The following is a 27,875-nucleotide window of genomic DNA, read 5'->3' as shown; positions in this document are numbered from 1 at the left end:
CGCGGCGGCGGCTGCGTGCGCGGGAGGCGCGGCGGCGGCGGCGGCGGCGGCAGCGGCAGCGGCAGCGCGGCGGGACGGCAGCGGCGGGATGTTCAGCTGGCTGGGGAAGCAGGGCGGCGGGCGGGAGCGCGGCGGCGGCACCGACGTGGTGCAGACGGTGACCGGCGGGCTGCGGGACCTCTACCTGCGCAAGCTGCTGCCGCTGGAGGAGCACTACCGCTTCCATGAGTTCCACTCGCCCGCCCTGGAGGAGGCCGACTTCGAGAACAAGCCCATGGTGCTGCTGGTGGGGCAGTACAGCACCGGCAAGACCACCTTCATCCGGTAGGTGACCCCCGGCGTGCGCGGCCGCCGCCGGCCGCTCGGTCATCCTGGCTCACCCTGCCCGGGTGGTGCTGCCGGCGGTCAATCCCTCCCACGCCCTGGCCGAGCACCCCGCGGCTGCGGGCCGAGGCCGGGCAGCGCCGTGCGGTGACACGGCAGCGCTGGCGCCTGCCCGCGGCCGGTGACCCCGCAACGAGCGGGGCTTACCGAGAGCCTCCGTGCTCTGGCGAGGGTGGCGCCGCTGCCGACCCTGTTACACGCTCTCTAGCTCGCTGCTTGCTTCCTGTTCGAGAATATTATCCCTAGTTCGTGTTCTGCTGAGAAAGTGCAACCCCGTTGTCTACTTCCTCGTAGTTCTTTTAATCCCTAAGTTATTTCAAAGGAAAACCAGGGACTTCGTGGTAAAACTGTATGACTGCGCTGGCCATGAGGATCACTTAACTTTATCTCCTCCCCTTTCTTTCCCAAAAGTAGTTTAATGCACAAATCGGATGTGATCATAGAGGAGTAAGGTGACAAGAGTTTTGGGCAAAAATCACGTGGTATCTGGAAAGTCTTCCCTTCCATGTGTGTTTATTTTGATCGATTACATTGAAGAAGCAGTATCACTACTAAGGCAGCTTAACAGTGTTGTTCATGTTGTAGTATTTTCTGTCTTTCCTGTATCCTTATTTCTAGGTTTCTTAGTGACTCATTTTTAGGAAGCTGGAGCATATCTCAGATAAGCACAATGCTATGAATCTGTAACTATTTTGCATATGTTTGTCCCTCTCACATGCCCCTTAAAAATCCGTCTAATGTTTTGCCCAACTCTGCAAGAGACACTGAGGGGTCACATTTTGACCTGCTTGTATCTGAAGTTCATTATAGTCCTTCTGTAAAATTTACAAGTATTTATCTTTTAGTTCCAAAGATTACAGGCAGCCTTTCCATAACACTGTTTTCTTTTTCCACGGCAAAATACCTATCTCCCCTCTCCGCTGAAGATCAATGTTTACCTTTAATCACCTGAGAGCTTTTCATATGTTTACAGAACTAATAATATGTCTTTTCAGATCTTACAACTAGCTAATTGAAAGCTTGAAGTCGAACATGGTTTCTTTATTGATTGTTACTGAACTCCCACAAACACAGAAAGAAATGCTGCTCGGAGGAATATTTTAAAAATAGAAATAGGTCTGTAATTAAAAGAAAAACTTTGTTTCAGGATCTCCACAGACAGTCACAGGTTGTGAGTGGGGGGAAGGGTTGTTGAGATGAATTTTTTCCAATGTTTCTCTCGGCATATTAATTCATTTTCTTCTTTAAAATTACAGTTGCTTCGTTAGTCTGTATATATTTCCAGGTAAGTGTTGTTACTTGGCTTATGGACAAGGGATGGGGAGAGCACAGGTAATAGAGAAGGAGGCAGAATTGTCACAGATATGTGCATACCAGAACTTGCTGCCTGTCAGCAGCATTGTTCTGTTATTTGCAATGCATGGAAAATTCTGTGTCTACCCTCCTGTAAGTTTGTCTTGGCTGAGAACACAGGTTCTTGGTTTATGGACATTCAGCTTTTCTGTCCTTTATAGCTGCCCATATTCGACTGAAGTGCAAGTCAGTATTGTGCTTAGAAACATTAGTATTCCTTGCAGTGCCTTATGTGTATTTTTGCTACTGTTAACAAGTTACTATGTGTGTTTTTGCTACTGATAACAAGTTACTTTGTGAGTAACTTGTTATCACTGTAACAATAAAATGCTGAGCAAAAGGATTGATTGATACTAATGTACAGTCTGAATGAGAAAAGACCTATGCTTTATTATAGCTCTTGCCAGCTTTTTTCAGCATTTGTCAGTGCTAGATGAAGATGCCTAGACAATTTTGACAGAGATGAAGTTTTCAAAGATGGTTTCTTATGTGTTTTATTAAAATCCTGACTTGATGCAAGAGGTGGCTTCTACTGTGATCCTTCTTTTTATTCTCTTACCCCTTTCTGCTGTGCCCGTTTTAGGTAGCTTGCAGTGCAGTTTAATCTTCTACAAGGTATTGGAGAAGACAGGCATTGACTGCAGAGTCCAAATCTGTAGCATAATGTCTTTTATTGCTTCTAAAGGCTCTCACTATGACCAGCATTCATTACCTCAGTGTTTTCTATAGCAGATAGTGATTGGCTGACTCAGCATGAAAAAATGGTCCTCTGAATATGGGCAGTAACTTAGACCATACTGTCACAGTGACTGTTACTCAAAATCCAATTTAGAGAAGAAAAAGAAGGGAAAAAAAAAAAAAAGAAGTTTTTGTCTGCTGTGTGCAAGACTTAGAAGAAGACTTGAGAAAGTATTATAGTGTCCAGGTCAGCCAGAAATAAATTCAGCCTCTTATAGGCTGAATCTCCCATGAAAAAATGTCATACCCTCTCAAGATTGTTATAATCCTTTATTTGTTCTATGATGAAGTAGCATTATAGGGGATTTTTTCCTCCAAACCTTTAATAAGCAAACATTATTTTAAATTTTAAATAAATAATTTAAAATTGCTTAAAAAAATTAAAACTAGTTTTTGTTCATATTTCTTGACTTCATAGCCAGGAAGGCATATTAGGTCTACCTAAGTGTTTACTGTTGGGTTTAGGAGTGAACATAACACTTCTGTTTAGCTGTCAAATACACATTTGGGATTTACTTTGAGTGAGACGTTATCGTGAGAACTTCACATTTTCATACCTCTGACACATCCATATCCACCCAGTTCCTTCCACTTAGTCTTTATGGAAAACACTGATGTACCAGTGACTGAATGTCCCTGGGGATTAAGATATGGAAACAAACACTTCCAGGTTTCTAACAGCTCTTGTGTTTTTTCACTCAGTGCTGTTTATCCGCTTTGGCACTTGGAACAATGCAGTGAAACCAGTCAGTTTTGCTGTCTAAAGTGTAGTGTGGTGATAGTTTTATTCACATATTAGACAATGCTGACAATTCAAACAAATATGTCAAAATGTTAATACTTGTCCAGTTGTGTTTAATGAAGTGGGAGTATGGGGAGAGCCAGTTGTTCTTACATGTGAGCTCTTGGCCTTGCAGTTTCTGTAATTGTCTCAATTTCTCGTGCCTGTTTTAGGAAAAAAAATGTGGGGAAAGTGGGGACAGGAGAGGAGACTTGTATGAAAAAGAGATAAGAGGTGGTCAATGCAAATAGGTAGTTTCTTTCATTCTGTTTTAGAAGTGTAGGAGACTGTTTTTTTTTTGTTGTTTTTTTTTTTAAAGAACTTATCAACATGAGACAAACCAGAAGTAAATTCCTCAGATTGCCAGGCTGTGCTTTTACTTTGCTCACAGGTATTACTCAGAGGTTAAAAATTGTAAACTTCCTGCTATCTAACTTAGCCAGAGCTGACTTTTGTGAAAGGACCTTTTTGTATGAATAATGTCTGGAGTCTGCAACTTGTGCAGCTGGATCTATTTCTTTGGGGATTAAATGGGAGGAAGGTCCCTCTTAATTTCTTTGGATTTCTTCACTAGCTTGACATGAAAACTTTGGATTATTTAGAGTAGAATTCTTACACAAAAGTAAATATCTGCTAGTTTTTCTGTGTTAAAAAAGAAAAGTGGAATGCTTTGTGCAGTATGTGGTATGGAGGTGAGCAACCCTATAAAGGAGCCATGAGTTTATTTGCAGTGCATCACAGGGTATCCCTGTTCAGTGCTGCTCTGTCCAGCTCACTTGCTTTTGTGCATTAGTGTGGCCTAGCTAATGCATTTAGACTTCAGATGACAATGGGTATCTGCAACTGTGATTAATCTTTTCTATCTCTGGGAACTTTATAAACTAGTTCCCCATAGTGTGGCTATACATCTTGCAGAGGAACCTAGATGAATGTTTATTGGCAAAGCTGAAAGGTTATAGCCCAGGTAAAAACAAAGAGAGAAGAATCAACAGGATGTCTGTTGTTTGATCTAGACTGTCTTTGGGGCATTGGCTATTTTAAGTATTCTTCCTGTGAACCTTTTTGAACTGCTTCTCTGCTGAAAATTTATGAGAAGAGCATGTAGTTGCAGATGCTGAAAATGCAGGTATTTTCCTTTGCTAATGAAGCATTTGGTACAGAAGCATTGGTAGCTCTTCAATTTACAGGAGACTGCTCTTACATTTTGTGTGGGTAAATAAAACTGTTCTTTCAACTGAGAAGTGTGATAAGTGTGTTGTGGCTTAGCCCACCCCACAGCTCCAGCTTGTGACCAAGCACCACACAGCCACTCACACCCTGCACAGTGGGATGGGGGAGAGAATCAGAATGGTAAAACTGAGAAAACTCATGGCTTAAGATAAAGACTGCTTAGTAGGTACAGTAAAAACATCACAAGCAAGGCAAAGCAAGGAATTCATTCACTACTTTCCATCGGCAGGCAGATGTTCAGGTATTCCCAGGAAAGCAGGGCTCTATCATACATAACAGTGAGTTGGGAAGAGAAAATGCTATCATTCCAAGTGTCTGCTTCTTCCCCTAGCTTTATATGCTTAGCATGATGCCATATGGTACAGGACATCCCTTGGGTCAGTGGGACCAGCTATCCCAGCTGTGTCCCCTCTTAACTCTTTGTTCACAGGATGGGGTGAGAAGCAGAAAAAGCCTTCATTCTTAAGGCCTTGAGTGTAAGTGCTACTCAGCAGTAATGAAGACATTCCTGTATTGTCAACACTTTTCAGCACTGATCTAAAACACAGTCACATAGTAGTTGTTGTCCAAGCCAAACCCATCACACTTGAGCACAGACAGTGCTCAAGAAGAGGTTTATTTTAGTCTGTACTAATTCTCGATCTGCAATTATGAGCCAATCTTAATGGAAAATACCTGTGCTGCAAAGTGATTTCTGTGTCTGTTAATAGTTGTACCAGGCAGAGCATTGTGACTGTTGGGTGGGGTTTGGTATTTGGAAGGAGGTCTTGCCTTCCTGGATTGTTATCGCTATAAGAGCCTGTTTTTTAGAGCTGCCATTATAATATTAACTTGGGAGTATCATTGCAATTCAGCAGCACTTTATTCTGGTTTGGTCATTTCAATAAACTGCTAATTGGAATTTGCACTATCAAGTTCAGAGCAGCAAAAAGAGATGTTGGAAATCATGAAAGGTATTCTATGCTTTTAACTCTTTAAACGTGCAACAAATTCATGAACAGGACATGAAATTACTTCTTTATGCATCTAAAAGATTGTCACCACTGAATTTCTGTAATCATGCTGTCATTTATGAGCTTATGATAGATGGCAATTATCCTGTTATCCTGGAGGCATCTTCTGCTGCATTTAGATCCCACCATGTAGATTTCCTTGACCTGGGGTGTGGGACTTCATTCCTGTGCATTTGATTCCATATATGTATGTTCTTTACTGCTGCTCTTGGAACATCTTCTTGGATATGTTGTCTGTCACCTTATGAGTTGCTACCTCTGTCAGCAGAAGCCTGGGAATGACCCTTTGTATCAAGAGAAAAGCTTATTTACAAGTCTATTAGAGACCCTTTGTCTTTTGAAAGACGGACAATGAGGAAGAGCAGTGTTTCAAATCAAACATTTTATCATGGCAAGTTAAAAACTTTATTTTAGAAGACAAAAGTATAATTGATCTTTCAAAATCAAATCCATGGATAAGTCCAATCTGGAAAATTTTAGTGACTCTTGTGAGTTAGCCTTGGCATCCTGTTTTAAAGAACTCTGGTGTGCATGGTGTATGTTCTGTGAAGAGCTGGCAACACACTTTCGTGTTTCAGGTGTTCCGCTGTTTGCCACAATGCTTGAAAATCCTCGATTTCCATGAGGGCTTCAACTGGTGAGCAATTAAAGGAGTTTTGTCTTCACTTCATTTAGAAAATGTCATGATTTAATTTGTACTGTGGGGAATCTGCTCCATTTTAAAAACCTGTGTGGCCAGAGAGGTTTGAGTGTTTCATTTGCTTTTGGAGAGGGGTCAGTTTTATTTTGCTGTTACTGTGAGTTAGGTACAGCTTATTCTAGAGATAAAACAGATTTGTGTGTTATGGCATGATTGTTCTTACGTTCCTTCTTCCTCACAAGTTTTAGTATTGGCATTTTTTAAATTTCTTTTTTTGGAAGCAGAAAGCTACAGAAAATCTCATGTAAATAACTGTTCCATGCTCCCTGTCATAGGTTGAGCTAATTGGAGCCAGTTTGCTAAGGCTAGTGGAAAACAGTCCTTGAAATATGTAACATATATTTAGTTCCTTAAATTCAGCTTCTGTCCACTGATCTATAGTTTTTGAATGCTTGGGTACTTTATTTGAAGACAGAGATTGTTCAGCAAGTAAAATGTTTTTTGCAGAAAAAGCAGCCATCAAGTCCTCTCAAGTCACTATTGATTTAGGAAGCTATAGCAGAATAGGCATAGCACTGTTGGATTAAATCCAGAATAAACCTTTATTAAAAGAGCAGCATTAATATAGATGCACTAAAGCATAACTAGTGCTGTTGTTGCATGCAAGACTACCAGCCGTGCCTGAAGAAGAATTCTCATGTAAATCCAATTTTGATTGTATAAATAGTTGAAGTGTAGTTGATTAAAATTGTGGTGGTTTTTTTTTTTGTTTTTGTTTTTTTTTTTTTTAAGAACTGCAGGGTGACATTGAAGACATTTTGTTTTAGTCTTGAGCGCCAAGATGGTGCTGTTGTGACTGAGGACAATAACACTCTTGCTTTAAAGTTAAGCAGTGTTGTCTGTGTCTCTGAGAAGGATGGCAGTTGTCAAAGAACGTGTGCTAGAGGGAGATTTGCTCAAAGGACTTGGGGCTGCTTTTACTTCACACTTGCCTTCCATGAAGGGATGCAGACAGGCTTTTTATGTAAATAAACTCCCTGGTTCCATTAAGTTTTAATACTTAAATACACACTTAATTTATTTCATACCTTGTTGTCTGGAAAGTCAAGGCCCTTGGAGTATGTGCTGTGTCTTCTGTCAGTGGACTACTCAAAGGGAGGTGCACAATGGTTTCTGGTGGTAGAGCACTGCCTGATTTGGTGCCTTTTGGAAGTACTTTAGTGTTAGGCTTAAATATCTGCAGATCTCACTTAGTTAACAATTAATTTTTGATATGCAGGTCAAAAGAAAATAAAAATTTGCTAATTCCCAAAGAGATAAAATTTTATTGTCTCGTAATGGTTCTCTTTGCTTCTGATAGGATGAGTTAAAGTTAGTGAGATCATACCGAGTTGATTAAAGGGCTGGATCTGTCAGCCAACTGAATCTGCTCACATGCAGCTTCAAACCATTCCCTTTTTGTACCAGCAGCACTGGTATAGGCTTGGAAACACTCAGAAAAGCAGCCAGCCTACAGCACTCAGATCTTTGGTAGAAACATCCACTTAAATGGTTGAGGTGTTGCAGTTGAGGAAGTGCTTTCCACACTCTTTGTAAAGGAATTTACTTTATCCTTCTACCTAGATATTGTGAAAAACTAATTCAGTTCTTGTCCTCCTTCCCCAGTTAACAGAAATAATGAAATGCAGGAAAAATGTAATAGTATTCTTATAGAATATGCATATCCTTTGGAATTTTCAAACAAATTGTAGGTATTTGCTTTTGCCATGGATCCCAATCATTCATTTTCTTTGAATATTTAAGTACAAATATAGCTATTTTGTATTTATATGTTCTCCACCTCCAGATACCTGCTTGAGCAAGACTTTCCAGGCATGAGGATTGGTCCAGAGCCTACCACAGATTCCTTTATTGCTGTAATGTATGGAGAAACAGAAGGAAACGTTCCTGGAAATGCCCTAGTTGTTGATCCTAAGAAGCCATTCCGGAAACTCGGCCGTTTTGGAAATGCGTTCCTGAACAGGTGAGATCATCTTGCTTTCTGTCTTCTGATGATTACATTTAAATTTTGCCATGTTCTGTTTTGAACAGCATGGAATAAATACTGAAATACAAGCAGGAGTGGTGGCATTTCAGGTGAATTAAATGGAAAAAGGCAGCACTAGGTAGGGTGGCATTACAATAGAGATATTCAGTTATCTGAATAGAAAATTGTTGTTAAAGCCAGTTCACAGAAAACTGTAGAAATTATCCACTGGGTGACTTGTTTGTGAGGCATGACACTAGGTGGAACTCGGGATAAGTTTATGGAAAAATTCTACTCAATAAAACTAATAGGTTAGTACTATTTTTTAAAACTACCATTAAAAAAATATTTTCCCTTTGGTCCTGTCTTGTCCCTTTCCACTGATATCACTGGATATAGCAATTTAAAATTGTGAATTGCTGGGATATGTAAAAAGACATACAAAAAGGAAAAGATTACCATGTACTCCATGGATAAAATAAAAACTCAAGCTGTTAAGTGTTTAATATTAACTACCTGGGTGTTCAGGTATTTCCATAGACCAGGGATATAGTGTTAGCTTCTGCTGTGTATTTGTAAAAAGGGGAGAGTTGTTCTGGGGCTGAGAACATTTTGATAGTAAACTTAAGTAGCATGCTGAGTATTTCCAGTTGAAAGTTAGTTACTAATAACTCCGTTCTTATTGTCTGAGCAATCACCTTGTTTTCTTCCTGTATTTGATGGTAGCTTGACATAGAGACCTCACTTTGCAGGCCAATTAATCTAAATTGGTTCTTTTTAACAATAAACTTTCCTGTTTGGCTGATAAATATTGGCATGCGTGTTAAAAGTTCATCATGTACAATTTTATCTATTGCTGTGCTTATTCAAAGAAGAAAGTTTGTAGCTGCTTACAGTTGGCTTGGTTATCACTTTGCAGAGATAAGAATATGTGCTGTGGGAAACCGTAGTCAAGTCCCATTTTGAATAACAATTTTGAGATGATTGGCTAAATTCTGTCTTCCAGATCACTATTCTGTTTCTCTCTTTCCTCATTGTGCTCTCTCTGCAAAAAATGAATATGCTTATAATAAAAATTATATAACTAGTATTTTGCATAACATTTAAATATTTACACAGAACATTTAATAATGGTATGTGTTTTTTCAGATGAGTGGCAATGTAATTTTTTGCCTAAATCATCTAACTAGTTATGTCAGGCTCTGACTGTTGTGCAAGCAAAATTATTGGCTAGTTAAAAAGATGTACTTTAAAAGTAACTGAATTATTCCAGTTATTTTGGTGAATGTGATATTGTAGTATTGAAGTGCTGTGAGCACTCATCTTCCCCAACAGTTACACTTACTCATTAGTAATTCAGCAGAGATCTAGGCGCTTATCTTTCCCTAGCATTTTTCAAAACTCACCAATTCCTTTCTCTTTATGACTTCACTTAGATGAAATTGTCTTAGGCCTCAGTGTCTTTGAATCCCTACCAGGTTACCTGTAATCGTAGCACATATTTTACTTTGCCTTCTCTCATTTGCCATGCTGACAGTTCTTTTTATCTGATATTACATTTTTCACAGCTGCCTTAATAGACTTCTCTCTACTTCCCCCCACCCTGTCCCATCCCCCCCAATTTTATTTTTTAAATGCTTTCCCAACCCTAGTGTTTTGTTTTATGGAGGAACTTAAGGCTATGAACACTTGACTATGAAGTTGAGTATCCTTTTCATTCAAGTCTAACAATCCAAATAACAGGAAACAGGGACTGAGGTAATGGAAAAAATGAAGCAAACAAGAACACAGTATCACAATCAAGGCTTGTACTTGGTAATCAGCTGCATTCATTTATTGATGTTACCTTGCTTTTGTCTTTTTCCATGACCTCTTCTAATTGTCCCCTGAAACTCACTACTTGTAGGAGATGTTCTTCTATTAATCTCTTACTTATCCTGTATACTTTTAAGAAAAGCTGGGTCAGAAACCAAAGAGGGACAGGACCAAGTGTACCCTTAGAAGCTGGTGAGGGAAAAATACTGCATTATACCAGAAAAGCATGTAAATAAATTAGTGCTGCTGAGAAGAAATGCATGGTCCGGGTCTATTTTGATGTGTCATAAGAAATTACAATCATCTCATTCATACAGTTGTTTTTGTAACACTTCTTTTTTAAATCTCTCATTCAGGTGGATAGTATGTAGTTCTGTTTTTTATGATGTAGCACTTAAATGACCTATGTGAAGAAATAAGTCTCAGTGTTGAAAAGAGATACTCAAGTACCACTATCATTACAGTTTTAAGTCGTCTAAAATGCTAGTTTGAGGCAAGACTTTTAACCCATCTTTTATCTTTATCTTATGGACATACTGTAAAAGCTAACAAGCAGTTCATTCTGAGTTCATGCTTCTATTTCATATGTGTTTACCCATGTATTTACTTTTCTCCTCCCATTGCTGCAAAGATGGCAGTGTCTGCATTTCTGAGGCCTGTAATTCTCTATTTTATTGCATGGTCTTTTACAGCTGTCCCAGTTTGGGTGGTGCCTGAGTCAAGACACTGCTGTATTGTTCAGCTGGCATAACAGTGCCTTTCTTCCCATAAGATAGGTCTAGAAACATCTTGATGATACCAAGCACTGGCGTTTCTGAGGTTGGATGAAATATACTTGCAAATTCAGTCTTCAAATATATATGAAAGCTACTTCATGCTGTACATACTAGTGATATATGTATTTTTGTAATGGTTCACATGATTAAATATGTTTTCTTTGTCACTTATGCACATCCATTATGCTTCCACATAATGTGTTTGCTTTGGCATAGCACTGCCTTTAGATTTTGGCAAGTTCAAATGTAATTTTCCCAAATAGTACCTCTCTGCACTTTCAAAAATATTTATTAAGCTAGTAGAAAACTTTCTAATGCAAGAGTTTGCTTCAGGTATGAGGTATTTTTTATACCTGGTGTCCCACTAAAACAAACAATTCATTTTGCATTATGTTTACATACCCTCAGGTTTTATCAGGCTTAGATGGCTGCTGTTTCCTCATGCCCTTTTGGGTTTCAGGGGGAGGTACAGGTGATGCTGTCATTTCTGTTTTATCCAAGAAGGCACACTGTGTGCTTTTGTTAAAGGTTCATTGCTAGAAGGTCTCTTGCAGAGCAAGGTGAAGTGAGGTGTTAGGACTTCTTTTCTTTCCAATTTCCTTTGAAGAATTTGTATTGTATAAAATACCATCTAGACTTTGCTATAATTTACATTTTGTATCTGATATTGACTGGTTGAACTCTTCCTAACTCAGATTAGCTAAGGCCTTAAAGGTCTTGTTTGACCTCAGCACAGCTACAATTTCCTGTCTGTGGTGCCCTGTTTTTTGAGGCAGCGTGCTTTGTGAAGCCATAGGTGGATGCAGGGCAGCCCCATCTTGGAGCCTGAGGCTGCAGCTTAACCCTGTGTGTGGCAGCCTCATGGGAGGAGGGTGGGTTACTCTGTGTGCTTGTTAGCATCTTCAGCTGCTCCCTGATAAGAAGATTAAACTCTTATGCAAATCTCTTTAAGGCAGGTTATGATGAAGGGCAGTGAAGTTCTTCAGTCATTAACTATCACAGAAGCATCACTGTAGCTTGCAAGTAATGCACCAAGTGTTCTGCACAGCTCTCAGAGTCCTTGTCAATTATTTATTCTTCTGTAATACCACCATTGAATTTGCCTCCTGTTGCAGAGGCAGGAGGTTATTGTTTAGAGTATACTGTGTGTAATTTGAACTCCTGCTTCTGACAGTGTGATAGTTTTGGCTGGGAGTTTGTGGGAGAAATACTGGTGTTTTTCACTGGAGCCCCAGCTGGGGAGAGCAGTGGGTTAAGGAGTAGGGATCACTCGAACATTTGCTAAATCAGGCAAGGGGGAGATGTGGCAGGGACTGGACCATAAACATATTGTCAGTATGGCTTCCTGCTTGCTCCCCTTTTCAGTCTTTGAGTCTGGGCATAAGCTGGAGAACATGGAAGAATTTTCTCTTGTGTGTACTAATTTGGTCCTAGCAAAATGGGTTTGATGGAGTCTTTCTGATGTTGCATTTACAGCCCAGGTTGTTAGCTGTTGCAAAATTTGAAGTCTTACCAGCACTTAGACATATAGTTTAACAAGGTTTTCCTGTCAGGTTTCTTTGGAGAAGCTCTCTTCATATTTTTTCTTAAACATGTATGACTGTGAAACATAGAGGTTTGCCAGGATTCAGAAACTGTTTTCAGTCTCGCTTGAGTCTTTCTAAAATCAGATATATCATGGAGAGCTCTCAAGAAACAATCTGTATGTGAGCTACAGCTATTGTTAATGGTTTTTTCCCCTCCTTTCCTGCAGGTTCATGTGTTCTCAACTACCCAATGAGGTCCTGAAGAGCATCAGTATCATTGACAGCCCTGGCATTCTCTCTGGAGAGAAGCAGCGCATCAGCAGAGGTGAGTCGCAGAGCTTTTTAGGCACCAAGCTCACTAATTTTTTTCTGCTCTACTGGACAAATCAGCATCCTAATCTCTGGGGAGCCTGTTTTAGTGGTACTGTATGGTGGTCTGTCCCATACTTTTGTACTGCAAGCCCTGTACAACCCATATTTTAAGGCTGGATGTTGGCTTTGGAATTTTTTTCTCTTGAAAGCTGGTGGGGGTTGGTATTTCTGTTATGCTGCTGCTATAGCTGCAAATGGCTACAGTTGCATGGTCTGTTAACTAATTAGTGCTTTGTCACTTCCAAGAAAAAGCCTTATTTTGATCATTTAAATTGCTTTCCATGAAGTAATAATGACTCTTATATATACACACTATTGAAGTTCATGACTGAAGAAATGTTTACAGAAATAGCTGTAGGTTGGTCATGTCTGAAAAATTCAGGGGTGGGGCTATAAATAAGGTGGATTTTTATGGGCACAGCTGCTAGAGGTGCTTCTTAAGGTTGCTCAGTCATGCCATAATATAATACAGTCAAAAGAGGAAGTCAAATGGTAGAAGGAGAAAGAGCAAATGAGAATATTTTTAGTAATATGAAAATTCTGCAGAGAACTGGACACTGTTTACCAATCTGTTTTAAACATTAGCCTGTCTTGAGAAAGTATTTAAACAGAACTGCATAATGTAAACAACTTTCTTCCTTGCATTCTTCAGCTGCCTGTCCCTTTTCTGTGGAATTGTAAATGGTAGTGATGCAGGGTGTGGCTTACGCTGCCCTCTGTTTTCAGGCCTTTGCTAAGAGATGGAAACTTGTGTTTCATGTCTCTGTCAGGGGAAATAAACAAATATTTAACGTATTGCACCTGGGATTTTTCGAGGAAATCCTGGAGCAACCACAATATATGGAGCTGTGCAACAATAGTCTTGTTGTTATAATAAACTGACAGAATAAGGGACTAACTTCTTAGGACTATAAACTAAATTATGCTTACCTAATAAACCAATCTACCAGATACTTCTGGATTTTTTTGTTCAGTGATGTTTTGTCCTCTTTATTACTCATAGTCATGTAAAGCATTCATCATGGGGAGAGTGCTGGACTTTCGTTTATGTGATATGTTAGTGAGATAATGATGAAGAGCATGAGAGCTCTACATCTCTGCAAGCAAAGACTTGAATGTTGTGAAACCAGAAATAAAACAAATACTGCATGTTGGCACTCTTACTTTAGTTATACACACAATTTTTTTTTTCTGTCTAATGCTTTTTAGTCCTGAAAAAAAACTTCTTATAAAATGTCCACAAAATATTTAGATCCCAGTTTAGACAGTCTGATAAAATCAGCAGTGGTCTGCTTTTCCATTGCAGATTCCAGCTCCCTTTTTCCTCCTCAAGTTAAGACTAGTATCTTAAATGCTCAAGTTAAACTGCATCTTACCCCTTCTTTGCTTGTTAAATCAGTAGAAAATTTTGTTTGGCATCATTGAAGTATCTGTTGCCACTTTTGTAGTAGTATGGAAGGGAACATGAAATAAGCAGAAAACTAGAGTGTTATATTAATATATGCCACTGGAAAAGTGAGCAACTGTGTAACCAAATTTAAGACCATTAGGTAATGCTTGGAAGTCCCAGACTTCCAAGTGCAGGACAGAGTTGTGTTTCACTGGTAGTCCTGTGTTGCCTGAAGGACCATGATTCTTCACTACCATTTGGAATTGCTCCTGTGATTTAACAAAACATGGCTCTTGTTCCCTTATTGTTCAGAAACTCCTTGTCTTGATGGTGTCTTATCAATTGTTACAGCCTAGCTGGCCTGCCCTTTGATATGAAAGACTTCCACCTAATTTGACGTAGTTCAGTAATTACCTCAAACTCTTAACCTGCTTCACAGGCTTTAACTTGATTAGATTGCATTCCATTAATTTTTTTTACATGTGATAAAGATTGTCCTGAATGCGTCCCTTGTCATAGTTCTTTTATCAAAGTGTGGTTCTCCTCTATGCTGTTAGATTTAATCATGTTTAAAGTGTGGTTGTACCAAATACGAGGTTTTGGGAGTTGGTTTTAGAGCACTGTTCTCTCAGTCTCCCAGGCTTTGAGGGCAGGTTAAATAAAGGTTTCATACACTTAGGCATCACCATAAAATAAGTTATCTAAAAGTGCCTCTGCATTTATTGCATGCGCATATTCCACACTATCATGATCAGAAATTATTACACTCAACCTTGGCTGAAGTACTGCACAGTCAAATCTGTTTCCTGTAAATGGCTTTTGGGCTGCTTATGCAGTTTGCATATAGTCAAGCACAAACTTGACTTGTCCTGTGATGCTGCACATAGCAAAGTTTGTCTGACCTGCTTCCTGAAGGAGTTGGTCGGACTTGAATATATTTATAAGTCTACTTTAGAACATTTTGAAGTTTGAGTTGCTTTGTTGACTTTCTAAATTATTGTGTGTAAATGTAAGCAGGGTTGTACAAGGTGTTTTCTGCTATCCCTGAATGTGTCTCTGTCAGAGAGGGTTCTGCTTTCTAGAAGTTTAGCTAGTGTCTAAGGTTGGTAAGCTGCAGCTTTTGTTATTTAAAATATTTGATGGAAGAATAACATTACAGGGCCACAGTGTCTCTTTGCTGTTGGTGTTTTTTTCCCATCTCACTAGCTACTGCCTAACTATTTACCTATGAATGAATGTAACATCTGTATAATATTAAAATTTCACAGATATTACTAGGAATAAGTTGAAGTCTTCTGAGACTAAGAGAGGACTCAAATATTAGCTTTCATTTTAACATGCAGGAAAACAGTAAAGGGACTATGTAAAATTAGAGGACATGTACTATTTCCCAGTATGCTCCATTTTTAAGTCTGGAAAGCATCCAGGCCACAGATAAAGGAGCTGATTTCTTGAAGGGTCAACAGAGGGCAACTTTCAAAGATGTCTCAAGACACACCTTTCCCACTCCTGTTGTCAGCAGGAGGATGTGCCAGAAGCTTCCTGCCTGTCAGTTCAGGGGCAGTGTAAGTGGCTGGAGGAGAATGTGCAGATGCCTGCCAGCATTGTCCTCTGGGCAGACAATGCCCGTCCCTGTGCTGCTCCCGCGGCGTTGCTGCTGATGTTCACGCCCTTGCAGACAGAAATGTCTGTGTGGGCTGCAAGATTTGGAAGGAAAAATGAGTGTCTGGCAAGATGTAGGGAGGAACCCCTTTTAGGAAGGGAGGGGGTGCTTCGTTCATGACTGAGTGGTGTGAAGGCAAGTGTTTCAAAGAGTATGGGGAAAGAGTTCAGGGGAAAACATACACTGGTTTTTTAAAAAAGCAAGAAGCTCCCAGTACATACTTAGCTGTTCCTTACTCATACTAGATGAGTCACGTCCATGCCAAACCCAAACCCGCATCACCAGTGGTGACTCGGAGGATTAGATGTGTCACTTCTGAATAAGGAGTTCCTGAATACTGTTTATTGTGTAGATTAGGTACCAGCTGAACCTTTAAAAGCATTTAGGCAGGTACTATGAATAGACTTTCCTTCAGAACATGATAAAGCTTGTTTCAGGTTATCAGTAAGGTCACTGCTCACGTTCTGTAACCTGTCATGTCCTCAAAGCCATCAGCAATGTAATCATGTTACTTGTAAATTGTACTTTTTAGGCTGCTGTGGTAAAAATAACAACCAAGTGTTACAAGGTAAGGAGAGATGAGTTTGAAAATGGCTTTAAATGCTGCGTTTGAACCATTTTCCATTGTTAATTCAGATAAGCAGTGCTACCAAAGTGACCAGTATTGGCAGTGATGAAGAAATATTGTGATCAGAGCCTTACAGTCTTGTTTAGCTTGGATGCTGTGCTGGAACCAGACTCCTGGAAAGAGGCAAATGTGGGTATTAGACAGAAAAAAGGGCAGTGATGAAAGCAAAAGGTGGTAATAGTGAGACTGGTTCAAGGAAATGCAGGATACAGTTGTCCTGACCTCACTGTCCACAGATACTGTCCTCTTGAGTAATAAATCTCATTTTTGCCCCTGGGTAGAGGCTGTTATCCTCTTGTTCTCTATCCCCAGCCTTATGTTCTTCAAGACTCGCTTTTCTGAATGGTAAGACTCTAACTGTGTTCTTCCTCCAGGCTATGACTTCTGCCAAGTCCTCCAGTGGTTTGCTGAGAGGGTTGATCGAATCATCCTTCTTTTTGATGCCCATAAGCTGGATATATCTGATGAGTTTTCAGAGGCCATTAAGTCATTCCGGGGCCAGGATGACAAGATCCGAGTGGTGCTTAATAAGGCTGACCAAGTGGACACCCAGCAGCTGATGAGGGTCTATGGTGCACTCATGTGGTCCCTGGGAAAGGTGATCGACACGCCAGAGGTCCTGCGGGTCTACATTGGCTCCTTCTGGGCCCATCCTCTCCGAAACACGGACAATCGAAAACTCTTTGAAGCCGAGGCACAGGATCTTTTCAAGGATATCCAGAGTCTCCCGCAGAAGGCTGCTGTGAGGAAACTCAATGATCTCATTAAAAGGGCAAGACTTGCAAAGGTAAGAAAAGAGAAGAAAACAAAATTGAATGAGCAGTCTCGGCTGCTGTCAGTGTGTCCTTTCTCAACCTTGCCAGTTTTTCTCTTGCTATAAAATGTGTCTTTTTAGCGCAGTTTTTAATCTTGGATTGAATTGTCACTTTTTCAAGGAAAAGATAGTTACTTGAGGAGAAAGCTATTGGTAGAAGACGGGAACTCTAATTTCCTGTGCAGTTATCAAACCAAATGCATTTTCCTTCAAACTCATTTTAATGTGAACTACTAATCAAAAATGAAGAGGCCTAGCAAGCCCATCAGTATATGAATAGTTGTTTGGGGATGTGTACCACTTCCTGTGTTGGCTAATTTAAATTTCTGAATATGAAGATAGACTTTCAGGAGTTTTTGGTGGGGTTATTTTGGGGGGTTGGAAGAGGGAATGAGGGGGGCTTTTGGTTTGGGGGGGTTTTGTGGCCTGAGCTTTAGACACCCTGTAGAAGTTGCTTCTTTGAAAATTCCATTTAAAATTGCAATGATGTTGTGTTTAAAGTTTCTCTGATCCCAGAGCAACTTTTACAAACTGCCAACATTTACAAAACAGATCCAGTCTGTTTTGTTAATGTTGGCAGCATTTTGTTTTCATTTGTTACAATCATTTTGGCATTGAAGGAGTGTCAGTTGGGTAATTTTTAGATATCTCTATGAGATGTAAAATAAAAATTGATAAAGGTAAACACAGTACATAGTGGTCTTAGGGATATGTTAGACAGTCCTGGAAGGGGAATAAACTGTATATCTGCAGGAAAGCAGCAGTGTAATCCAGTGTCATTTTTCTGCCTTCCAAGCTGCTCTCGAAGTATTGACAGTCAAAATTTGCTTTTTACAGCATTGAGTGTGGGTTTTCTTTTACCCTATTTCTGTGCTACTCTCTTCTTTATGTTTTCTAACACGTTTACAGTAAATAGAAACAAAAGCGAACTCTTAACATGCTGTCAGATTTGGGCATTAGGCTTTTTTCTTTTTCTTTTTTTTTTCCCTAAGTCCTGTGACTCACTATCCCGTTTTGAAGATGAGGACTGTTCTTATCTACACAAAACACATGTGCATACTGGCAGACCTTAAACCACTTAAAATACGCATGTGAAAATGTTAGTACTTATGAATTATAAACATACTTTTCTGAGTTTAATAGAAATGTTATTTTAGACACAAGATACATAAAATTACTCACAATTATTTAGGAATGCTCTTAAAAATACCCTTACTGAATCAATTTTGTAATTCTGGAGAAATACTTGTATCTGTACTCTTAGAAAATGTAATGGGTTTATGGGTTTATGCTTCTTTATACTGGAGTTTTTTCCTCCTCTACAAAAATGTAAATTTATTTACCATTAAAATGCATATACTCTTTCTAGATAGAAGGAAGTGTTGTTATGTGAAATTCACGAACTTAAGATATGCACGTAAAAATTGGCTACATAATTTTTCTTTTAAAAGCAAATATTTTTTTTTTCTTTTTCTTCCTTGACAAGTAAGGAAATGAATGGGTAGTTGCCCTCTGCAGATTGTGTAAGGTCTGTGTAGAATGCTATAATACACATTCTGTCATGGTTTGGTAGGTATTAAATATTATACTTGCACAACACCAAGGCAATCACTTGTTTTACTGATGCTTTTTAGTGGCAGTTTGTCTTCCCCCAGTCTTCAAAATTTCATCTGTTTATTGCTCAACAGTTTGTTAGACATACCTAATTTTTAACTCTTTTTTGTGTGTGTGTGTGTGAAAATTATAACTAATTTCTGATTTGTGGACAGCTAGGTTCTTTTTAAATGAACTCAGACCTGAGTTCTGTAAAGACATCCTGTTGTGGAGGTCATTTGTCTGCCGTGGTCATGGCCAGCTCAGAGCTTAGGGCAGCATTACTTCTAAAAGAAGGCTCTGCCCTGGTGCCTTCCCTCTTGTGTGCAAAGTGAGTATCAATGTCCTGGATAGGTGAGCTCACCTCAGTTGGGCAGTGCAGCCGCTGTTTCTGTTCCGGATCTGATCACTTGTTCTGTGGCCAAGTAGATCCTTTCGGTGGGGAAAGGTAGTGGGGAGAGTGGCAAGGGGGAAGAGATTAATAGTTCAGAATAAAGGCATAAAGAAGGTGGGCAGGATGGATATTTTGACAGCAATGCAAGAATCAATGTGTTTAAAGACACCCTAAATTAATGTCTTTCCTTATAAGCTGGAAAGGCTCTACTTCTCTCCCTAGGGCTTCACAAGGCAGCCATGGCATGCTGCTCCTCTTGGCACTGGCTGCTCTGTCACCTGCATAGGTTGCTGCATAAATATAGGTAATAGGTACTCACTTTTCTGTGAGAAAATAGGTAGGAAAGCAGTGTCACTTCAAATAGATAGCCCTACCACTTAGCATACTTGAATTACTGGAGGAATTATCACATTGATAATTGATGCCCACAATGGCTGTTCTGGCAATTGAGCTACAAATCATACAGATGGACCAGTATGGCTGGAGCTCTGTGTATAGTGTCAGGACGTGGGGTTTGGGGTCTTGCCTTTTCTCTTGCTGTTGGTACTCATAGAATGCTGTACTAGGCTTCTCCTTAAAAGAGCAAGTGTGTATCTGTATTTCTTTGAAATTTGTTTACTTTCTCTCTGCCCCTCAAAGGAATGCTGAAAGCAGCAAAAGCTAATAATAACTAACAGATAGCTAACTGTTCATGTAAACACAAAGTTCCAGAAACAGTAGTTGATAATATCTTTCCTTAGGGAAACGTATTTCTGTTTATTTTTATGACCAAGGTGAGGAACGCTACTAAGTGTCAGTAAACAGTAGTTTTGATTTAAGTTTTGCTTCTTTTTAGGTTCATGCTTATATCATCAGCTATCTGAAAAAAGAGATGCCCTCTGTCTTTGGGAAAGAGAATAAGAAGAAAGAACTGATCAACAAGTTGCCTGAGATCTACATCCAGCTGCAAAGGGAATACCATATTTCAGCAGGGGACTTCCCTGAAGTCAAGAAAATGCAGGTAAGATGGTAGATCACCATTCCAGTGAAATATCTCTTAACTTTGTAGCAGAATTTCCAAATTGAAAAAGTTAGAACAGAGTATGTCAGCATTTGGCAGTAGAGCAGTTGAAATAAGTCATTTGACTGATATTATATTAGAGTGACTTGGAAGTGGTACAGACCAAAAAATAATGGTAACTTGTTTAGTGTGCATTCACTGATACAGAACTATATAAAGACTAAGAAAATAAAGAATAAAGAATATGACTGACCTTCTGTCCTTTTAGTCAGTACTTGATCTCTACTGCAGGAAGTACTAAAGGCTTTGTCTATAAAATGGCAGTGGACACTCTCAGGTTAAGGGGCTTCTTTTGAATCCTAAATATGGTTATATTTATCATTTTTGTGATGGTATCAAATATATGTGTAAGTGAAGATATCTTTAGTCATAAGTTCATTTTTACTCTACCTGTTCTTACTGGTACTGTTTTCCCAGTGAGTAATAAAGGCAGTGTGTTACTTGAAAAGTCCAGCTTAAAACCTCTTGCTTCTGAAAATAGTCTTTGGCTCCTTTCCTGTCCTGTTAAGATTGTATTCTGTGAAGGAGAGAGAGAGAAGTTCTTGGTTTATGCTCACAGTTTATTTTTAAATACCTCTTGTCTCTTCCTCTTTTGGGCTTTCTGCATTATTTCAACCAATTTTCTGTCACTTTCTTGCCTATTTATTTCTGTTCTCTGATTTGAGATGAGTTAGAAAATATCCCAGGGAAAAACAGCTAATGTTGTGTTAGTAGTGATTTCAAGCATCAATTGGCAATTTTTGTATCTCGGATCATAGGCTTCTTAAATGACCTTTGAATTAGAGGATAATTCAGCTTGAAAGCTGAAGAACAAGAGATCAAGAGCCTGCAGTTTGTTCTGACCGTGGGCTAGTAATGAGTATGATGGAGGATGTTTTCCAGATGTATCATTCTGACAGTACGTGTGGTGCACTTGCACAGCCATCATCAGGAGTGATGGTTGGCTGATTGTCTATAGGAAGGCACAAGTTTCTTTCATAAACTAAAGTATTTCACCTGGGAGTCAGCTATCGGCATGAGATAGCAAATCACAGATGAAACACAAGATGTATTTTAGCTAAGTTTTCACAGGCAGGATTGTTGGAAGGGTTTCATGAGTTAAGGCTTTGAAAGGGGATTTTGTGGCAAAAGTTGACTCTTCCCTTGCTGCTTTTGCTTGTGATGCAGAGTAAGAGAGTGAGAGATCTGAATATTGAAACAAAAAATTTGAATGAAACTCTTTCAAACTTACAGTACATGTCAGTTAGGCCTCAGCAGCAGATGGCAGCAAATATGTACAGGAGATCAGTCACTTCTGTAATGAGGAACAGAATTTTGTGAAAACAAAATTGTGCCAAAACCGATAGCAAGTTGATCTTTGCTGCTTGATATTTGTTGTGCTACATACATATATTCTGATCAGGTACTGTAAATCAGGTGACTGTGTATAAATGTCACCTGAACAGAGTTTTTTGGTTGGCTGTTTTTACCCCGTGTTTCAGGTTTCTTGGGTTTATGTCATGATCATTTTGATATGTATAGGAGCAGCTCCTTGAGGTGATAGATGGGATTTGTTAAAGCAGTTTAACATCATTTTACAGAAGGTGGGAGGTGTTGGTGATGGTGATATTTGAGTTTTTTAACCTTTTCCACTGTAACTTTCTCTTCCCGGCAAGCATTTTGCATGTAGAAAAAATTTAATAATTGCCTAAAGCATTTTTAATTTTCTGATGCTGTGGTGTAAAACATGCTTGGGCTTGTGTAGGATGAAAACTCCACAAATTCTGCAGGGAGCATCTGACTTCATGAGTTCTGGCAGCACTGCTATAAAACACTGCTGCTGTTATCTCAATTCAGCTTTTTTTTTATTGCTAAAAGGACACCTTTTCCTGACCTAACCACAGCCAAGAAATCTAATCTATAAAATCAGATCAGTCCTGCAAAATATTTGGTTTTATTTTTAACTCTAAACACTTGCCTAAATGCTAGCAGGACTGAAGACTTACTTGCATGCTTTCTTTGATGCCCGGAAAAAAATCATCAAATGGAAAGTTGCTGGGTAACATTAATCAACTGCTGTGGTTTTATCCACTGCACTTTGAAATTTGTATTGTAAATGTAATTTAATAAATAAACTCATACACTGTTGCAAAATTGTCTTAGTGTATTTGATCAGATATATTGGCTGTATAGTACATGTGTTTTGTTTCTCTATCAAGAGGAGTTTCAGCTATAGAAACAGCTTCAAAAGATACTTATTTTTATTTTAAGCCCGTTCTTTAAACTTTTCAATGTATTGGAATTGTTTTTAACTACTTTCTCTGTGTCATTCACAGGAGCAGTTGGAGAATTGTGATTTCACTAAATTTCATTCTTTGAAACCAAAGCTAATTGAAACTGTGGATAACATGCTGGCCAACAAAATTGCCTCCCTGATGAACCTTATCAGACAGGAAGAGAGCAACATGCCCACAGAGATGGTACATGGTGGAGCATTTGATGGCACCATGGCAGGACCTTTTGGCCATGGATACGGGGAAGGTGCTAAGGAAGGAGCTGATGAAGAGGAGTGGGTTGTTGCCAAAGATAAACCTGCTTATGATGAGATTTTCTACACTCTGTCACCAATCAATGGCAAAATATCTGGGATTAGTGCAAAGAAGGAGATGGTGACTTCTAAACTACCCAATAGCGTCTTGGGGAAGATCTGGAAACTTGCAGACTGTGATGGCGATGGGATGTTGGATGATGAAGAGTTTGCATTAGCAAAACATCTCATCAAGATTAAACTGGATGGATATGAACTGCCTGGCACGCTACCTTCCCACCTGGTGCCACCATCTCACAGGAAACTTTTCCAGACAGCAGAATGAACAATACAAGGAGAAGAGTGAAGATTTTGAAATTCCCACAGGAAATGTGTTGAAAATACCAAAATTTGAAGTTAAGCTTAAATACTTAAACCTCACAGCACATTTCACGCAAGCTACTGAAGTTATAAGCATGGCAGCAGGGAAACATTTGTGTCACTGTCCCTGCTGACCTTCACTCAGACATGCTTATCACAAGTGCCTTATTATAGCTCTGTCATAAGGTGAAAATATTCTTGTAGTCCTGTGTCCGTGTCTTGCTGCCTTTACAACCATAAAGCAGAAAAGACCATGCATAAAAATTGCTGACCTTCGTCAAACCTAAATACTTACCAACCCTGTCTCAAAACTATTCTAAATAGCACGCTGAAGCTCAAAATGTTAAATTCACCTGCATATGCAAGGAATATTTAGATGCTAAAAACATATTTAAGACGTTGAGTGAATATAAGCATTTCTATAGTCTAAGAACAGGCTGATATAAAAGGAAATCCTTTATTTTTATTGTTTAGTTGGAGTTAGAAAAAGATAGAAGAATGATGAGGAGAGTCTTGTAAGTGCTCAGTATATGAGCAAACTTGTTTTAAAACTTCAGATTCTATATATTCAGTATTATCATTAGAAGAACTGAGATCTCCTTTGTTCCTTGGATTTATAGTTTTCTTTGCAGTTGAAGCTTAGCTTCTCTGCAGACAATGAATTTCTGAATGGTTCAAAGTGACAGCAGAATGGTTTCTTAAGCTGAAAAAACCATGTTTGCATTGAAATTAAGCCTCACTTTCTGTTCAGAAAAGGTGTATTGCTCAAATTCAGCCTCCTCAAAGCACATCAGATTGTCTCGGGATATTTTCATTGGTATTTAATTTATATTTACAGCTAATTATACAGTTATGTCTGTGTATTTTTTAATATATAATATATTTAAGAGAAGTTTTTAACTCTTTTGCCAACAGGTAGCTGACAACCACAAAAGAGAGATTCAATTCTCAGATTTGAAGGATGGGGAGGCTAACAGGAACTGTTATATTGACTGTAATAAATTATAGACTCATCCCTCCAAATATTACTCCTTTATTGAAAATAATCCATGAAAGGAATGGATGCTTAATAAACATTTATTTTCCAACAACACACAATCAAAGTTGAACATAATGTCTCCTTACAACTGATTTTTATCAGTACCTTAAAAGAAGGCAAGTCTTTGGCCCTGGGAGCTTGAGTCTTTCAAGGAGGGCCAGTTCTTTCATAAAATCAAATTTGGCAGTCAGTTCTGGTCTATGTGTATGAACAGGAATTGACTTGTATTCCATTTGTAATAAGAAAGACCCTACACATGCAAGGTATTGTAGTTTTGAGCACTTTCTTGTTAAGTCTCAGTAAGTGGCAGCACTAATGCCCTCTGGGACAGAGCAAGCCAAAAAGTGCTTTAAAGTCCTTGCAGTAGGGGTGGGGAGAGGAATACTTTGGATATTGTCTCCCAGTTAAGATTTTAGTCACACTTCCATGTTCAGTTTTGTGGGTGATCTAAGAAAAGCCTCAGCTTCTTTCTTCAAGTCATGTATTTGTCAGTTGTCAGGTTTCACATCTGTCTGGACCTCTCATCTTTCTGCATCCGTTCTATTCTGAGGTGCAATTTCCATGAACTTTGTCAGGGCTCTTCCATGGGAAAACAATGATGCTATTTTAAGTAATGGCAGAACACCACCTTTACCTTGCCAGGTTTCTGGGCCTGTAGCAAGGATGTCCTGGCATAATTGAATTATTCTGAGGACTTTATTTTTTTTTTTATTTTTTTTTTTAATTTTTAGGTGTTTTTCCTATCATTCAAGCATACCAACTTTATTTCTGTTAGACCTAAATTAGGAGCCAAATTAACTTTAGTGCATCTTTGTGCACTGTAGTAGAGCTATGAAACTTGACGCTGAGTCGACCTGTGTGACTCTACATCTGCAGAGTAACTATTTTCTATGTAATTTATTTTTGATTGAAAAAAAAGTGGTCTATAGACATTGCAGGTTTTAAGAAAAAGAAAAAGGCTGCAGAAGTAGTAATGTGTGTTTGTTTGTGGGTAGTGTCTGCAGTCAGTACCACTTATACACTACTGACCATCTTAGTACTAGTGACTAGCTTAATCAGGAAAGCCACCAGGAGAAAGAATGCAAGTTTGTGTATTGTGACTACTGGAGTGTAGGCAAAGCTGAGAGGATGTGGAAAGCTGCTGATTTTCCGACTCTGCCTTACCTCGCTTTTCAGCAGCGCAGGGCTGCAGCAGTGGACTCCTGCTTGAGTTCCCACCACATGGAGCTTCCAGGGGTGATGCTCCAGACATACTGGAGCCATGTGATCCCGTGCCATTAGAAATATCCTCCTTCAGTGAGAAGAGCAGGATAGTTTCAGTGGTTTTATTCTGTTTTTCTAGTTTTGTTGGTAGTAAAAGGGAGAACACAGCCTTTTCTTCAGTCTTTGTGACAATATACAAGCTTTGTCTTAAGGCAGACAAATTTAAATACATCCTTTTGAGATGTTAAAACGTTTTGCCTAGATGGGGTTGTAGTATTTTTCTTTGTGTTCCTGTAGAATTTGGAAGTTGAATGCATGAAGCATGTATAGGAGTAGAGGTGGATTTTCTCAGGCTGTCTGGAGAAATAGAAGTGTTTAATGGTTGGCATCCACAGCTACATAAATCTATTTCTAGGTATGTGGTACAGTGAACTAGCATCACACTTAGATGATAGGAGTAAAATACATTTCATGGGAGCTTTAAACAGCAGTTTCTTGCACAACTAAAGTGATGGAGTAGGTTGCTGTTGCTCAGGGGAGGGGTTCTCTTCTCACTACATCCTCACAGGTCCATGGGCCTCCCCCATTTGCCTTGCTGGCTGTCTGCAAATCTGTTCAGTTAAACCAGCCCCACACAAGTGTTTGGGTAATGTTCTGTGGAGTTAGTGAATCTGTGTGTTAGAAGCATGAGAAGTGAGCAGGCTTGCCTTCTCTCTGGATAGTATGCTCTATGTAGTTATTCATAACTGCAGTACGAGGCAATCTTCGGTGTTCAGTTTGTTACTAATGTCTGCTGAAGAAAGGTGAAGATGTTGAGTTGGTTCGATATTTTATGCCTAGGATTTTGATAACACTTTCTGCAAGATCATCCAAAGCTGTCTGTGAAATCTGTGCCCACTGATGTAGCCTACTGTCTTAAACTAAAGTAGAAACTGCTGCTTTTACCTTTTCTCCAACTATTCCACATTGCTGTTTTAATTTGCAAGTCTAGTTCTGTTCCTTCAGAAATTACCAGTTTTTGTTGTAGATTGGAACAGAAAATGTGGGGCTATGGTTCATAACCACAGTACACTGTGAGGACACTGAGAGGCTTAAAAGCTGTGGCAGCTTGAAATTGGAGAGTTTCCAAATTTTAAGTCAGGGTGAGGTCCCATTTGTCAGTTGAGTGTGGTGTGGATTTTTGTGGGACCTGGTCTCAAAGCAGCAGGTATGTGGTCCCTGGCTTTCAACATTGTTGATTGCCAGCACTTGAAATGCACCCTCTTTTTCTTTCCATCACTTCCTTCCCTTCAATATGTGCACTCATTTTAGTGGCTCTTTAAATTGTTGGATCTCAAGCAGAGTTTGAAGTGTATGGTTTGATGGATATGTGTAACTTAGCACTGAGGAATGATCATAAACTTCATTTTCTATTTCACATGCTCACCTTTTCTAATATTTTTGTTAAACACTGTTTTCACTTAAAAGGCACTCTGACTTTTGAGGAAAGGCTTGATCTGTGCAGTGTGCTTCAGTTTGTCCAACTAGGCAAACAAAGTTGTAAGTTCATTATTGTTGCACTTTTATTACACAGTAAATTCTTTGCAGATACTGTAATATATTTTAATATGCTTTGTAATCATTTTTAGAAAGCAGTGATAAAAATTGCTGATTTAATAAACTAATATGGAATTACCTGAGATTCTGGTTTGTATGCTTCTTTCTGGAAGATAATCTTTCAGTGACTCATATTTTGTAATCCTTCTACTTAAGGCTCATAGGCAGAGTAGCTATTTGGCAAGCTGCTGATTTTCCCACCTCAGTTTATGTATGCATAATAGATTTTGGTTATTTCTTTTCTGTGCCCTTGAACTTGTTGCTGAAATTACTGCTTGGTTCCAGAATTAAATTTATGTGTAAAAAATTTTAAAAACTTCCACAAACCTTCAGAACCTCTCTGTAATTAGCATGTTATAGCAGAATGTAATTTTGGAACTTCCTAATGTCTAAATGTGGAAGTTCTGAAAAGTCCAAGTGTGGAACATAAATCTAAAACTTCCTGTGTGGATTGAAAGTTTTAAACTTGATCTGAAAGGTGGTACTTTTAACTTCAGTGGGAGTACTGACCTTGAAAAGTAAGAGTTGATTGAATAGCAGCTTATCACTTTAATGTGTTTGTCCTAAAAAATCCAAAGACATCGTCCACACCATGCTGCCTACTACTTGAGAATAACCCATGGCATCAATAGAACATTCATTGTATCATTGTGCTGAAATTAATCCTCCAGCCCCTTCTTTCTCCTCTATGTGCACATCTTGAGACATTTCCAAAGGTATATCTGTGCCATCAGGATGCTACTGTTTAGCCATTGCTCCTGCTGTGGTCAGGTTTCAGCTGCTGTGAAGTTCCTGTGTAGCAGTGTTGGTGCCATATGTCACATGAAAGCAAATGTTTCACATGCAAACAACATGTTTGACTGGAGGCTCCGTAGAGCTTAAACTGCGGTGACTTGCTAGATCTGCTCCTTACAAAAATAAAAAATAATCTGAAGAAGGGGAGGTTTTAGTGGT

General features: G+C 39.2%; 1 protein-coding gene across 2 annotated transcripts; it reads left to right on the top strand.

The window, feature by feature from the left end:
• Positions 1–12: 12 nt before the first annotated feature.
• Positions 13–27,004, top strand: EHD4 (EH domain containing 4). 2 transcript variants are annotated; one of them, XM_021533626.3, is made up of 6 exons: positions 13–324; positions 7,986–8,162; positions 12,510–12,607; positions 16,710–17,122; positions 19,972–20,136; positions 22,512–27,004. In XM_021533626.3, exons 1-6 carry the CDS (start codon positions 89–91, stop codon positions 23,046–23,048), a joined length of 1,626 nt encoding a protein of 541 aa, XP_021389301.1. In that variant the 5' UTR covers positions 13–88; the 3' UTR covers positions 23,049–27,004. The 2 variants fall into 2 exon arrangements, with proteins under 2 accessions (XP_021389301.1, XP_085436441.1); XM_085580315.1 differs by lacking the exon at positions 13–324 and adding an exon at positions 1,740–5,439.
• Positions 27,005–27,875: the final 871 nt, after the last annotated feature.

The sequence above is a fragment of the Lonchura striata genome, chromosome 5 (assembly GCF_050655825.1).
Source record: "Lonchura striata isolate lonStrDom1 chromosome 5, ASM5065582v1, whole genome shotgun sequence".
Lineage (NCBI taxonomy): Eukaryota > Metazoa > Chordata > Aves > Passeriformes > Estrildidae > Lonchura > Lonchura striata.
Note: the sequence above shows the minus strand (reverse complement) of the source record. Positions and strands in the feature narration are given on the sequence as shown.